This window comes from Hypomesus nipponensis, chromosome 9 (assembly GCF_054491055.1).
Source record: "Hypomesus nipponensis isolate SF chromosome 9, ASM5449105v1, whole genome shotgun sequence".
NCBI lineage: Eukaryota > Metazoa > Chordata > Actinopteri > Osmeriformes > Osmeridae > Hypomesus > Hypomesus nipponensis.
The window spans coordinates 23,222,433-23,237,777 of NC_140369.1; the positions used below are offsets into that span (position 1 = coordinate 23,222,433).

Here is a 15,345-nt window from a genome sequence, read left to right on the forward strand (position 1 = left end):
ATGGCTCTGATTACCGATCTGAAGGTCAACTTCTGCCCATCCATCCAGGGATACTTCCGTGCCATTAGCTGCAGATATTTCAAGAGATTGGTTGGTAAATAGGGATTCGAGTGACTGGATTTTTCACAGGGCAACACTTTCTCTATCCACTCGCGGTTCACCATCGTCACTTGGGCCCTTGAGTCTAGCAGCATTTCTAGAGGCACGTCATTAATGAAACAATGGACCATAAATCGCTTCCCGATGAATTAGGCCACACTTTTTTTTTGTTTTGTTGAAAAGGTGGATTTGACTGTAAGACGTTTGCTGGTTTGACCTTCAGTGCGGGCTGTTTAATGTTTGAGATCACTGGCTGCCCCTCTCCAGCAACCTCTTCCCATTTCCTGACAACTTCTTTTGGAAACAACCAATGTCCCTATGTCCCGTCTGACCACAAATGAAACAATGGGGACAGCTCATGTCACTATTTTGTACACATTCCTTGCACCTACCCCTTGTATCAGTTACTGGTGGCTGAGGACGAGTCTGTGTACCCGGTCTCCAGATTTCACGTTCTCTGTTATTTTGGCCATCTGGGCCAGATGCTTGGTCAAGGAGGACACTTGTGCCGTCAGCTCGGTAATGGCATCATGGTTAGCCTTTAACTCAAAGTCAACTTTGGTTTGATTAGTCGGTTCATTCTTGTCATGTTGAGCGGCATTTACAGTCACTGGTCTAGTTTTAGCTATTGTGCCCAGGCATTTTAACTTCCATTCTTCTTCAGTGGTATATTTGGTCATTTGTTCTAACAGTAAATCATCACTGACCCGGAATGATCAGGGTGACGTCTCCAAGGTTGACCTAGGTGTGGAGAAGCCTTCAGCGAAGGTAAGATGAGATCAACTTTTTTAGCCTTTGCTATTGAGAATATGGTCTATTCATGTAGATAAACCTCTTATTCTATTGTTTCAGTGTATACATCCGATTGTCTTGGACGTTGTTCCGATACCTCAAAAGGTCAGGGGTCTCATTTATAAAACTGTGCGTAGGATTCTTACTAAAAGTGTACGTACGCCCAAAAGCCTAAAATGGCGTACGCACACAAAAATTCAGATTTATAAAACCGTGCGTACGCACACCTGTACGCAATGTTCCCTTTATAAATCAGATTACCCACAAGTGTGCGTACGTGAATCAGCATTGTACCCCGCACTGAACACGCCCATTTTTAACCATAAATAGTCAATGCAAAGCACCTCATGAATGCTAATCTAGTATCTCATCATGACCCTGGCATATGATTGTTCTTTACGGTGAATCATAGCGCATGACAACTTCTCAGACACTGTTAACCTATTGGTGGAGCCCAAACACTCCGAAAATGTGGTGGCCGGTAGATCACCAATAAAAAAAAACTGCGAGTGGCGTCAACTGTGGCAGTGATACTGCGAGTCGAGATACAATTTGAAAACAAAAGCGTTTTGTTATGAAAAGTAATCTATTAAAGTCTGGACTGATAACGAGGACGTAGAGTGAAGCGATTGCACGGGAGCTTGACGACTGTATTTCCAGTTTTTGACATATGAGGATATTTGCACAGTATTAAATAAATATATTTAGTTATACACTGTGTTCTGCAGTTATCTAAAGGTAGGATATGTGATGTTATCCTGTATTCGATGCAGTCGGGGAATCTCCCCCTCCTGAACTCCCGTAGTGGACAATATGATGGTGAGGAAGAGCTGAATTTTTATTTTAATTTGAGTTGGATTGTACAAGGTGTTTATGGAACAAGAATCACTCAGTACAAGCGCAAATAACACTGCTGGATGTAATCTTCATGATAATCATGAAATTGAATGAAAAAAACTTGTCAGGAAAACAAAATATATAGATATTACGAGTAATGTTCTTTCCACATTCAATTTCTGCAGTCTGACTACAGTACAGTCATCTGCTTCGCCAATTCCAACTGTTTTCAAAATGTGCGTAGGCCTACGGGAAGGTCAGAGTTTGCGTGGAGGTCCGCACATTCTCCCGTCAAGTTTGTTTTTTATAAATATCAACCTTTGCGTGGAAAGTGGCGTATGCACATTTTCAGCCCCGTTTTGTGCGTACGCAAGCTTTATAAATGAGACCCCTGGTCTTTACTAGTCAACATTTCCCTGAATGTACCAGGCTTAGGTATCTTGAACACTGCTTGCATTATCTCTGACTCATTAAACCCCTCTTGTAGACTTGTACAGCCACGACTCGCCAACAGAGATGTGGTGTGGGTGGAACGCAGGTACGTTTTTGTGAGGAGCTCTCCTAAAGACTTCCGAAGGAAGAGGAAGAGCTGCACAGCCTGGCTATGCTGCTTGTTCAGGCGGAAGTCAAGGACATGATCTCCTATATCGGAGAAGAGTATCTACATTTGAACTGAAGATGCCTTTACTATGATACAACATATGCAGTTAATGTAGTGAATCTAATATTGAAGTGAATCTTCTACTTCCTACTGTCCTTGACATCTGAAAATCATCTCCTAATCAAGGAGATTGTCTCCAATTGGAGGAAAGTGTGTACAATTGTTGTAGATATGACACAATAGAATCTTCAATGAACAATTGTTTTTCAATCTCTCTTTTCATATTCTATTTGATTCAATAAAATATTTGAATGTATTAGTGTAGCGTGACATATTGGGTTTCTTCATGTGTAAATGGTGGTACATTTTTATCTATAATTCACCCATACCAGTGAAATGATATACACTGATCTAGTGTGCTAGTATAGTGAGGCTACGCTGTGCTCTAGTATAATACAGAACACTGACCTATAGTTTGCTAGTACAATAGGGCTAAGGTGGGAGGTCTATTATTATAGCTTAACAGAGTTGCTCCCCGCAGAGGTCAGACATGTAGTAAATTCCTCCCCTTGACCTGGAAAACAGGTTGTGAATCTTCCACTGAATTTGTATTTTCACAATTCAAAGATGAAAAATGTGTTTTCGCATAACGGTTGGTCTTCAAAGTAAAACAACATTTATTCATGGAGAAGGTCTAGGCAACAAAAGACCGAAGCAACCTCATCATGTAGGATACGAAGAGGAAACAGATTGTGATTTGTAATTATGTCAAACAGAATTTTACAGAAACACAAAGTAGAGTTATAAAATGATGATGGTGTCCAACTTGTTATGGCTTTGTGGAGTCCAGGGTGTACATCGCAGCAGGACGCTGGAGAGCTGGATATAGAGACTCCATACAATATCACAGGTTCACGTGACAATAGAGGCATTTGTGGACCCCCATGTTTTTTACCATTTCACATAGGGACCCGAAAGAAAAGTTGACCCTCCCACTCAAACCCCGGCTATATATGGCAAAACATACTTGTTGTAAATATGAGAACATGTAGTTGACGTGTAGTCAATTCAAGAATCCTAAAAACGAAGTCAAATTGAAGCTAAGTAAAATGGAATAGAACAGCACCTAAAAGCACGATAACACTCCTATTGCACTTATTAACTTATTCATTATGTCATTATCATCTACAGTGAAAAGTAAATGCCATCGGATTTCTCAGATTTGATTTCTCAGATTTGATCATTTTTTTCCCCTCCCAATATGGATATATATATATATATATATATAACGCAAGACATTTTTGTATTAGTAACTGTTACAACCGTTACATTACTGCGTTACAGACAAATGTAATCTGATTACAGTAAAGAGTTACTTTGTAACGCATTACCCCCAACACTGGTCAGGAGCACATCCTCTCCCTCAACACCAGTAAGACCAAAGAGCTTGCCGTGGACTTCAGGAGAAAAGACGGAGAACACGGACACATCACCATCGATAGGGCATCGGTGGAGAGCGTCAACATCTTCAAGTTCCTTGCTGTCCACGTCCATGAGGAACATGGGGGGTCAGATGGCTGAGCGGTTAGGGAATCGGGCTTTTAATCAGAAGGTTGCCGGTTCGATTCCCGGCCTTGCGAATTGACGTTGTGTCCTTGGGCAAGGCACCTACTTGCCTAAGTCGCTCTGGATAAGAGCGTCTGCTAAATGACAAAGTGTAAATGTCGGCCAGGCGGTGTGTGGAAAAAGTTTGGAGGATCATAAGAGACTCCAGCCACCCGAGCCATGGGCTTCTGTCACTGCAGAAATAGTATACCATCAGGTTGGCGGTATCGCAGCATCAGGACCCGCACCTGCCGATTACATGACACGTTCTTCCTCCAAGCAATCAAACTTCTGAACTGTTGAACGCTCATGATACATACCTATATACCGTATATCTGCGCCGTATTTATCAGCCTCAGGCTGAGTTCACATTCTATACTGCTCTCATAACATAGTGGCAAATGACTATACAGACAGCTACATGTCACCACGCCACTTTTGTTTATCTCCTGTATATTGTACATTGTGTTGTGTCACAGATGTGTAACTTGTGTTAAGTGTAAATGATGATCTCGGGTAATCGTTATACTGCTATGTTGCCTGGAACTGCGGTATATGGTGGAGTTACAATAAAAGGATTTGATTTGGATGAAGATGGTCATCATTCTCACATGAAGTCATAGTTAAGGTATGCTCTTCATTAGTTTGTGATTAGCATGCATCATTAGTTTATGTATGTGAGCATAAATGCAAGTTTTAAGGTATGTAATGTTACTGTAAAGTGTTGCCCGAAAAGGAGCATTTTGTAACCACAACTTATTTCTTAGCAACCTATTGTGATGTCATACTGCAGAATTAGAACACAGTCAGGAAAATCTGGTCAAATGAGTCAATCGTGTCAGTCACCTGCGATACACACCAGCGATATACTCCTGCATATTTACTACTGTTTGTATAGCTCTCGACATCTTGTTGCATTCTTGCACACTCTTATTGATTTCATATCAACATTCTACTTCAAAGATCCTTCCAAGGTATGCACTTTAATTGTATTTAAATATTTGTAAAGGGTCGATTCTACTCTTTGAAGAAGTTGATGATTTTATAAATGTGATTGGAAAGTGGTGAACACATCTCTGTTGAGCTGTTTTGCTTGATAAAGGTCAGCAGTATCCAAGTACCCTCCATATCCTCCTGGTTCTAATTCATTTCCTGTGGTATCCATGTTCCCTCAGAGTGATCATGGACTCCATGTCCAACCACACTCTCCTCTGGGTGCAGTCCTACCTTGATGAGCAGGTAGGCCCAACACTCACCACACCATACAACTGGCCTGCACCTACAGTAGCCAATCAAATGAGGTGTGTGTCCTAGCTCAGAGGTTTCACTGCTAATAATTGCTCTGTCTCCAGCGACAGCTCATCAGGGAGTTCCTGAGTCTTCAGGAGCAGGGGGGGATCCCCTCTGACATCAGTATCCACCTCATGAGGGGATGGATCCTGTCCAATGCCAGGACAGCCTTCCTGAACAGGTGGGTAGTCACACTGATCACCTTCACCACTTTGAAGAATTATTGACAATGACACTCACAAACAAACTCTCTCACACACACACACACACACACACACACTGAAACACAGTCCCTCATACTCTCTCTCTCTCTTTCATACATCTTAAAGTGCTGATAATAAATTCATTGTGTTGTTCAGATTTCAGGAAATGGTGGAAGGGAACCCTCTCCACTTCATGGAGTTGGTGAGGCACATATTACCTTTCACTAGCTAACCAACTAACTAACTAACTAACTAACTACAGATATGAGGAGACATTCAAAATATTCATTTTTGCTTTGAAAATGAGCAATTCATGAGCAGTCTAAGCTGTATCGCTCATGCTCAAGTCAGCCTGCTCTTGTCCACACAGATGTGGAAGGTGAAGGCCTACCACAGGCTCAGAGAGCTTGAGCAGGGAGTTCTACGAGAGCTTCATATGCAGGCAAGCGAGTCCTCTCCATTCTCCAGCCAGGTAGAGTCACATGCTTTAATCTCTGATACACTCTACTGCCATCACAGTGGTCTGTGGGCTTGTTTAGGTCTCGGTATGTAAGCTGATGCTTCACGTTTCTCCAGCTGCCAGCCTGCACCACTCTGATGAGTGGTGACGCAGGGCACCTCACCCACACCACCCTCCAGAGGGCCCTCTCTGACATGGGCTCCAGGGTGAGGAGAGCTGAGACCCAGACCAGGAGGATGCCCAGGCAGGTTGTGGTGCACAGCCAGACCATCAAGCACATCATCTCCCAGGTGCTTCTCCAGGTCAACCACCAGGCCTTCCAGCAAGGGCTCTGTCCGCAGACGAGTTCTCTCGTCCTCGACACCCAGGAACGCCTCTGGTGCTTCCCCTGGGTCCAGGTGACCGAGGAGAAGCAGATGGCCAACACTCTCCTGCAGTCCTCCGCTGCCCACCAGGTGGCCAAGGCGGTTGTGGAGAGGCTGGAGCAGGTGTTAGCCCCCAGGCCTGTGCTGGCAAGAGCTCTGGCTAGCGGCTCCAACATCTTGTCTCGCTACCTGGTTCATCTGGTGGCTCTGAGCATCGCCCAGCTGGTCCCCGATCAGCTGTCGGCCAACCAGGAGGAGAGACTGATCAGCCAGAGAGCGGGAGCCTCCCATCCTCTCCCTCCCAAGTTCCTCATCAGCAGAAAGCTGGTGGAGGACTTCCTGGTCAGCTTCCTCCTGAAGCTCCACCCTCTGAATGGCCGTGGTGTGAAGCAGCTGAGCCAGCAGGAACTGCTCGCCACGACCATCAGGATGACTGCTGTCACCCTGGCAACCCTGGAGAGAGTCCCCGGTGTCTCCGTGGACCAGAAGCTTCCTGCCCCCCTCTGCAACATGAGGCGCACCGTGCTTCAACTGCAGAGCGACATGGTGGAGAAGTTTGGCACCGTCATCAAGGTCAAGAAACTGGTAGGTTTGAAAGACCCTGCCGTTCTGACCGCCGTCCCTCAGTGTGTCATGGAGGGAGTGCTGAGGCTGTACCAGTCCCTTGATGAGGCCGGCCCTGCTGGTGTCCCCGTCCCCTGTGGAGAGACAGCCAAGGCTGTGGAGGAAGCCATGAAGGACAAGCTCTTCTCTCAGCATCTTCCCGAGGCACTGAAGAAGACCCTGTTCCAGCAGTACGGAACATGGATTCGTCACACGGCGACGTTCCAGCAGGCCTTTCCCAAGATGACCGACCAGGATGTCCTGGACTACCGGTGCAAGGTACTGAAGCCACGCCTCTCCAACAGAGATGTGGTGTGGGTGGAGCACAGGTACCTTGTTTGTGCTGAGAAGGAGGAGGAGGAGGAGGAGGAGGAGGAGAGGAAGGTGCGTCCAGCCAGCACTCTGATGGAGAACCACCTAGCCCTGGACTGCAGCCTTGCTGCCTTTCATAGGCAGTTCCCCCAGGCTGACTTCTTTGAAGATGTCACACCCGACCAGGGTGACGTCTCCAAGGTTGACCTAGGTGTGGAGAAGCCTTCAGCGAAGGTAAGATAAGATCAACTTTTTTAGCTTTTGCTATTGAGAATATGGTCTATTCATGTAGATAAACCTCTTATTCTATTGTTTCAGTGTATACATCCGATTGTCTTAGACGTTGTACCGATACCTCAGCAGGTTCGAGACCAGAAGTTGGCCATCAGAGCGGCCCGTCGCTTTGGGCCCCTCGTACCTCCAGGCCAACCATGGGCAGGGGATTGTCCTGAGGTTCTGCCAACCACACCAGAGAACCAATGGCTGAAGACCACACCCCTGGACCACAAAGAGAAGCCTATCATAGCCCTTGGCCAGAAGGCCGAGCCTCTGGTCCAGGTGTCAATAATCAAAAAGGTTTGAACTGGTCTTTTGAACTCTGTACTAGATGTCTTTTAATAAACTGCAAGTGTACAAGGAGGCAAAATAAGGTAAACATAACTTAAAGATTCCTTCCCCTTGCAGGTACTGACTGGTGTGTTTGAGCACCACTGTTGGCCCTGGCCCACAGCCCAACGCAAGGAGCAGCAGGACTTTCATGAAGCACTGGTGGAGCACACTCACCTCCTGGTGCAGAGGGAGGCAGAGAGGTACAGACGCAACCGTGTCTTCTTAAACACCCTGCGGCGTTTCACCCACCCAGAAGAGGAGACCACATTTTGCCGGGCAATAGCCTGGTCCATGAGAGAGGAAGCCTCAAGCTTCTTACCCACGATGAAGCTGAACAGAGCCAACCTGCTAAAGATTCCACAGCTAGCTGTAATCTTCTGCAGCATGGTCGCTGGCAAGCTGATGGCCAACTTGAAGCCCTCTGTCCACTTCGCTAGCGGCACCAAGAAGGGAGACGACACTCCCTACTGCATCAACCTCCCTGTCAAGAGAGAGGCCGACTCAGACAGGCCCCAAACCAGGCTGGAGATGCATGTGGAGAAGCACAGGAGAGACACCCTGGAGGAACTCCGCACCCCTGTGGTAAAGGTAAGCTGACTGAGCAACACACACACACACACACACACACACAGAAACACACACACTCTCACACTCTCAGACACATAGACATGCACCCATACACACCTTGGGCTCGTTGTGTCTCTGGACAGGACCGTGAGTACTGGGGGAAGCGCCTCCACGACCTCTACACCGAGTACGGGGCCCTGCCCACGGAGCTCCAGGAGCTGGGGAAGACGTTCGGCTACTCTCCCAAAGACCCCCGAAGGAAGAGGAAGAGCTGCACGGCCTGGCTTTGCTGCACAGCCTGGCTATGCTGCTTGTTCAGGCGGAAGTAAAGGACATGATCTCCTATATCGGAGAAGAGTATCTACGCTTGTCGTGGATCATTCTAAACACCATTGACATACACTAAAGATGCCTTTACTATGGCACAACATATGCAGTTGTTGTAGTGAATATAATATTATGTGAATCTTCTACTTCCTTTACGTCCTTTACATCTGAAAATCCCTTTCCCAATGAAGGAGATTGTCTCCTGTTGGAGGAAACTGTGTACAATTGTTGTAGATATGATAGAATCTTCAATGCACAATTGTTTTTCAATCTCTCTTTTCATATTCTATTTGATTCAATGAAATATTTGAATGTATTAGTGTAGCGTGACATATTGGGTTTCTTCATGTGTAAATGGTGGTACATATTTATCTACAATTCACCCATACCAGTGAAATAATATACACTGACCTATAGTGTGCTAGTATAGTGAGGCTACGCTGGGCTCTAGTATAATACAGAACGCTGACCTATAGTTTGCTAGTACAATAGGGCTAAGGTGGGAGGTCTATTATTATAGCTTAACAGAGTTGCTCCCCGCAGAGGTCAGACATGTAGTAAATTCCTCCCCTTGACCTGGAAAACAGGTTGTGAATCTTCCACTGAATCTGTATTTTCACAATTCAAAGATGAAAAATGTGTCTTCGCATAACGGTTGGTCTTCAAAGTAAAACAACATTTATTCATGGAGAAGGTCTAGGCAACAAAAGACCGAAGCAACCTCATCATGTAGGATACGAAGAGGAAACAGATTGTGATTTGTAATTATGTCAAACTGAATTTTACAGAAACACAAAGTAGAGTTATAAAATGATGATGGTGTCCAACTTGTTATGGCTTTGTGGAGTCCAGGGTGTACATCGCAGCAGGACGCTGGAGAGCTGGATATAGAGACTCCATACAATATCACAGGTTCACGTGACAATAGAGGCATTTGTGGACCCCCATGTTTTTTACCATTTCACATAGGGACCCGAAAGAAAAGTTGACCCTCCCACTCAAACCCCGGCTATATATGGCAAAACATACTTGTTGTAAATATGAGAACATGTAATTGACGTGTAGTCAATTCAAGAATCCTAAAAATGAAGTCAAATTGAACCTAAGCACCTAAAAGCACAATAACACTCCTATTGCACTTATTCACTTATTGATCGTCTCATTATCATCTGTCGTGAAAAGTAAATGCCATCGGATTTCTCTGGCCACACACATACATATTTGTCACCATTCTGGATGATACAATTGATTTTTATTGAGCCAACTCACAGCACTGATTTGAGATGACAACTCCTGAATGAAAAAATGAATGAATGAATGAATGCCTTTCATTGTCATTGCACATAACAACGAAATTCGTACAATGTACATGATACTGTTAAGTTTTTTTCCTTTCGCGCAACTAATACAAAATAATATGCCTACCTCCATGTTTCAAAAGACGTCCTCTGCCATTCTTGTTTCGCCTCTTGAACTCTGGGGCCAAGTCAAGTGACGACTGTTACGCAAACATACGTAGGCCGACTGTAAAGGGAAGTTTGATCTGTTGTTTTTTTCTCCCCCCGATATGGATATATACTGTATATATATATATATAAGTAACGCAAGACATTTTTGTATTAGTAACTGTTACAACCGTTACATTACTGCGTTACAGACAAATGTAATCTGATTACAGTAAAGAGTTACTTTGTAACGCATTACCCCCAACACTGGTCAGGAGCACATCCTCTCCCTCAACACCAGTAAGACCAAAGAGCTTGCCGTGGACTTCAGGAGAAAAGACAGAGAACACGGACACATCACCATCGATAGGGCATCGGTGGAGAGCGTCAACATCTTCAAGTTCCTTGCTGTCCACGTCCATGAGGAACATGGGGGGTCAGATGGCTGAGCGGTTAGGGAATCGGGCTTTTAATCAGAAGGTTGCCGGTTCGATTCCCGGCCTTGCGAATTGACGTTGTGTCCTTGGGCAAGGCACCTACTTGCCTCGGGGGAATGTCCCTGTACTTACTGCTCTGGATAAGAGCGTCTGCTAAATGACAAAGTGTAAATGTCGGCCAGGCGGTGTGTGGAAAAAGTTTGGAGGATCATAAGAGACTCCAGCCACCCGAGCCATGGGCTTCTGTCACTGCAGAAATAGTATACCATCAGGTTGGCGGTATCGCAGCATCAGGACCCGCACCTGCCGATTACATGACACGTTCTTCCTCCAAGCAATCAAACTTCTGAACTGTTGAACGCTCATGATACATACCTATATACCGTATATCTGCGCCGTATTTATCAGCCTCAGGCTGAGTTCACATTCTATACTGCTCTCATAACATAGTGGCAAATGACTATACAGACAGCTACATGTCACCACGCCACTTTTGTTTATCTCCTGTATATTGTACATTGTGTTGTGTCACAGATGTGTAACTTGTGTTAAGTGTAAATGATGATCTCGGGTAATCGTTATACTGCTATGTTGCCTGGAACTGCGGTATATGGTGGAGTTACAATAAAAGGATTTGATTTGGATGAAGATGGTCATCATTCTCACATGAAGTCATAGTTAAGGTATGCTCTTCATTAGTTTGTGATTAGCATGCATCATTAGTTTATGTATGTGAGCATAAATGCAAGTTTTAAGGTATGTAATGTTACTGTAAAGTGTTGCCCGAAAAGGAGCATTTTGTAACCACAACTTATTTCTTAGCAACCTATTGTGATGTCATACTGCAGAATTAGAACACAGTCAGGAAAATCTGGTCAAATGAGTCAATCGTGTCAGTCACCTGCGATACACACCAGCGATATACTCCTGCATATTTACTACTGTTTGTATAGCTCTCGACATCTTGTTGCATTCTTGCACACTCTTATTGATTTCATATCAACATTCTACTTCAAAGATCCTTCCAAGGTATGCACTTTAATTGTATTTAAATATTTGTAAAGGGTCGATTCTACTCTTTGAAGAAGTTGATGATTTTATAAATGTGATTGGAAAGTGGTGAACACATCTCTGTTGAGCTGTTTTGCTTGATAAAGGTCAGCAGTATCCAAGTACCCTCCATATCCTCCTGGTTCTAATTCATTTCCTGTGGTATCCATGTTCCCTCAGAGTGATCATGGACTCCATGTCCAACCACACTCTCCTCTGGGTGCAGTCCTACCTTGATGAGCAGGTAGGCCCAACACTCACCACACCATACAACTGGCCTGCACCTACAGTAGCCAATCAAATGAGGTGTGTGTCCTAGCTCAGAGGTTTCACTGCTAATAATTGCTCTGTCTCCAGCGACAGCTCATCAGGGAGTTCCTGAGTCTTCAGGAGCAGGGGGGGATCCCCTCTGACATCAGTATCCACCTCATGAGGGGATGGATCCTGTCCAATGCCAGGACAGCCTTCCTGAACAGGTGGGTAGTCACACTGATCACCTTCACCACTTTGAAGAATTATTGACAATGACACTCACAAACAAACTCTCTCTCACACACACACACACACACACACACTGAAACACAGTCCCTCATACTCTCTCTCTCTCTTTCATACATCTTAAAGTGCTGATAATAAATTCATTGTGTTGTTCAGATTTCAGGAAATGGTGGAAGGGAACCCTCTCCACTTCATGGAGTTGGTGAGGCACATATTACCTTTCACTAGCTAACCAACTAACTAACTAACTAACTAACTACAGATATGAGGAGACATTCAAAATATTCATTTTTGCTTTGAAAATGAGCAATTCATGAGCAGTCTAAGCTGTATCGCTCATGCTCAAGTCAGCCTGCTCTTGTCCACACAGATGTGGAAGGTGAAGGCCTACCACAGGCTCAGAGAGCTTGAGCAGGGAGTTCTACGAGAGCTTCATATGCAGGCAAGCGAGTCCTCTCCATTCTCCAGCCAGGTAGAGTCACATGCTTTAATCTCTGATACACTCTACTGCCATCACAGTGGTCTGTGGGCTTGTTTAGGTCTCGGTATGTAAGCTGATGCTTCACGTTTCTCCAGCTGCCAGCCTGCACCACTCTGATGAGTGGTGACGCAGGGCACCTCACCCACACCACCCTCCAGAGGGCCCTCTCTGACATGGGCTCCAGGGTGAGGAGAGCTGAGACCCAGACCAGGAGGATGCCCAGGCAGGTTGTGGTGCACAGCCAGACCATCAAGCACATCATCTCCCAGGTGCTTCTCCAGGTCAACCACCAGGCCTTCCAGCAAGGGCTCTGTCCGCAGACGAGTTCTCTCGTCCTCGACACCCAGGAACGCCTCTGGTGCTTCCCCTGGGTCCAGGTGACCGAGGAGAAGCAGATGGCCAACACTCTCCTGCAGTCCTCCGCTGCCCACCAGGTGGCCAAGGCGGTTGTGGAGAGGCTGGAGCAGGTGTTAACCCCAGGCCTGTGCTGGCAAGAGCTCTGGCTAGCGGCTCCAACATCTTGTCTCGCTACCTGGTTCATCTGGTGGCTCTGAGCATCGCCCAGCTGGTCCCCGATCAGCTGTCGGCCAACCAGGAGGAGAGACTGATCAGCCAGAGAGCGGCTGCCTCCCATCCTCTCCCTCCCAAGTTCCTCATCAGCAGAAAGCTGGTGGAGGACTTCCTGGTCAGCTTCCTCCTGAAGCTCCACCCTCTGAATGGCCGTGGTGTGAAGCAGCTGAGCCAGCAGGAACTGCTCGCCACGACCATCAGGATGACTGCTGTCACCCTGGCAACCCTGGAGAGAGTCCCCGGTGTCTCCGTGGACCAGAAGCTTCCTGCCCCCCTCTGCAACATGAGGCGCACCGTGCTTCAACTGCAGAGCGACATGGTGGAGAAGTTTGGCACCGTCATCAAGGTCAAGAAACTGGTAGGTTTGAAAGACCCTGCCGTTCTGACCGCCGTCCCTCAGTGTGTCATGGAGGGAGTGCTGAGGCTGTACCAGTCCCTTGATGAGGCCGGCCCTGCTGGTGTCCCCGTCCCCTGTGGAGAGACAGCCAAGGCTGTGGAGGAAGCCATGAAGGACAAGCTCTTCTCTCAGCATCTTCCCGAGGCACTGAAGAAGACCCTGTTCCAGCAGTACGGAACATGGATTCGTCACACGGCGACGTTCCAGCAGGCCTTTCCCAAGATGACCGACCAGGATGTCCTGGACTACCGGTGCAAGGTACTGAAGCCACGCCTCTCCAACAGAGATGTGGTGTGGGTGGAGCACAGGTACCTTGTTTGTGCTGAGAAGGAGGAGGAGGAGGAGGAGGAGGAGGAGAGGAAGGTGCGTCCAGCCAGCACTCTGATGGAGAACCACCTAGCCCTGGACTGCAGCCTTGCTGCCTTTCATAGGCAGTTCCCCCGGGCTGACTTCTTTGAAGATGTCACACCCGACCAGGGTGACGTCTCCAAGGTTGACCTAGGTGTGGAGAAGCCTTCAGCGAAGGTAAGATAAGATCAACTTTTTTAGCTTTTGCTATTGAGAATATGGTCTATTCATGTAGATAAACCTCTTATTCTATTGTTTCAGTGTATACATCCGATTGTCTTAGACGTTGTACCGATACCTCAGCAGGTTCGAGACCAGAAGTTGGCCATCAGAGCGGCCCGTCGCTTTGGGCCCCTCGTACCTCCAGGCCAACCATGGGCAGGGGATTGTCCTGAGGTTCTGCCAACCACACCAGAGAACCAATGGCTGAAGACCACACCCCTGGACCACAAAGAGAAGCCTATCATAGCCCTTGGCCAGAAGGCCGAGCCTCTGGTCCAGGTGTCAATAATCAAAAAGGTTTGAACTGGTCTTTTGAACTCTGTACTAGATGTCTTTTAATAAACTGCAAGTGTACAAGGAGGCAAAATAAGGTAAACATAACTTAAAGATTCCTTCCCCTTGCAGGTACTGACTGGTGTGTTTGAGCACCACTGTTGGCCCTGGCCCACAGCCCAACGCAAGGAGCAGCAGGACTTTCATGAAGCACTGGTGGAGCACACTCACCTCCTGGTGCAGAGGGAGGCAGAGAGGTACAGACGCAACCGTGTCTTCTTAAACACCCTGCGGCGTTTCACCCACCCAGAAGAGGAGACCACATTTTGCCGGGCAATAGCCTGGTCCATGAGAGAGGAAGCCTCAAGCTTCTTACCCACGATGAAGCTGAACAGAGCCAACCTGCTAAAGATTCCACAGCTAGCTGTAATCTTCTGCAGCATGGTCGCTGGCAAGCTGATGGCCAACTTGAAGCCCTCTGTCCACTTCGCTAGCGGCACCAAGAAGGGAGACGACACTCCCTACTGCATCAACCTCCCTGTCAAGAGAGAGGCCGACTCAGACAGGCCCCAAACCAGGCTGGAGATGCATGTGGAGAAGCACAGGAGAGACACCCTGCAGGAACTCCGCACCCCTGTGGTAAAGGTAAGCTGACTGAGCAACACACACACACACACACACACACAGAAACACACACACTCTCACACTCTCAGACACATAGACATGCACCCATACACACCTTGGGCTCGTTGTGTCTCTGGACAGGACCGTGAGTACTGGGGGAAGCGCCTCCACGACCTCTACACCGAGTACGGGGCCCTGCCCACGGAGCTCCAGGAGCTGGGGAAGACGTTCGGCTACTCTCCCAAAGACCCCCGAAGGAAGAGGAAGAGCTGCACGGCCTGGCTTTGCTGCACAGCCTGGCTATGCTGCTTGTTCAGGCGGAAGTAAAGG

The 15,345-nt window shown here is 46.9% G+C and overlaps 2 protein-coding genes across 2 annotated transcripts; both read left to right on the plus strand.

Moving 5' to 3' along the window:
* On the plus strand, window positions 1–8,672 carry LOC146273534 (uncharacterized). Its single transcript, XM_084706151.1, has 11 exons — window positions 1–90; window positions 3,737–3,897; window positions 5,110–5,173; window positions 5,287–5,405; window positions 5,584–5,629; window positions 5,798–5,899; window positions 6,004–7,184; window positions 7,308–7,401; window positions 7,528–7,743; window positions 7,852–8,364; window positions 8,487–8,672. Exons 1-11 carry the CDS (start codon window positions 1–3, stop codon window positions 8,670–8,672), a joined length of 2,772 nt encoding a protein of 923 aa, XP_084562277.1.
* Window positions 8,673–11,789: 3,117 nt separating this feature from the next.
* On the plus strand, window positions 11,790–15,342 carry LOC146273535 (uncharacterized). The gene is made up of 9 exons (XM_084706154.1): window positions 11,790–11,846; window positions 11,960–12,078; window positions 12,257–12,302; window positions 12,471–12,572; window positions 12,677–12,893; window positions 12,959–14,073; window positions 14,203–14,415; window positions 14,524–15,036; window positions 15,157–15,342. The coding sequence occupies exons 1-9, from the start codon at window positions 11,790–11,792 to the stop codon at window positions 15,340–15,342; spliced, it is 2,568 nt and encodes an 855-aa protein (XP_084562280.1).
* The last annotated feature ends 3 nt before the right edge of the window (window positions 15,343–15,345 follow it).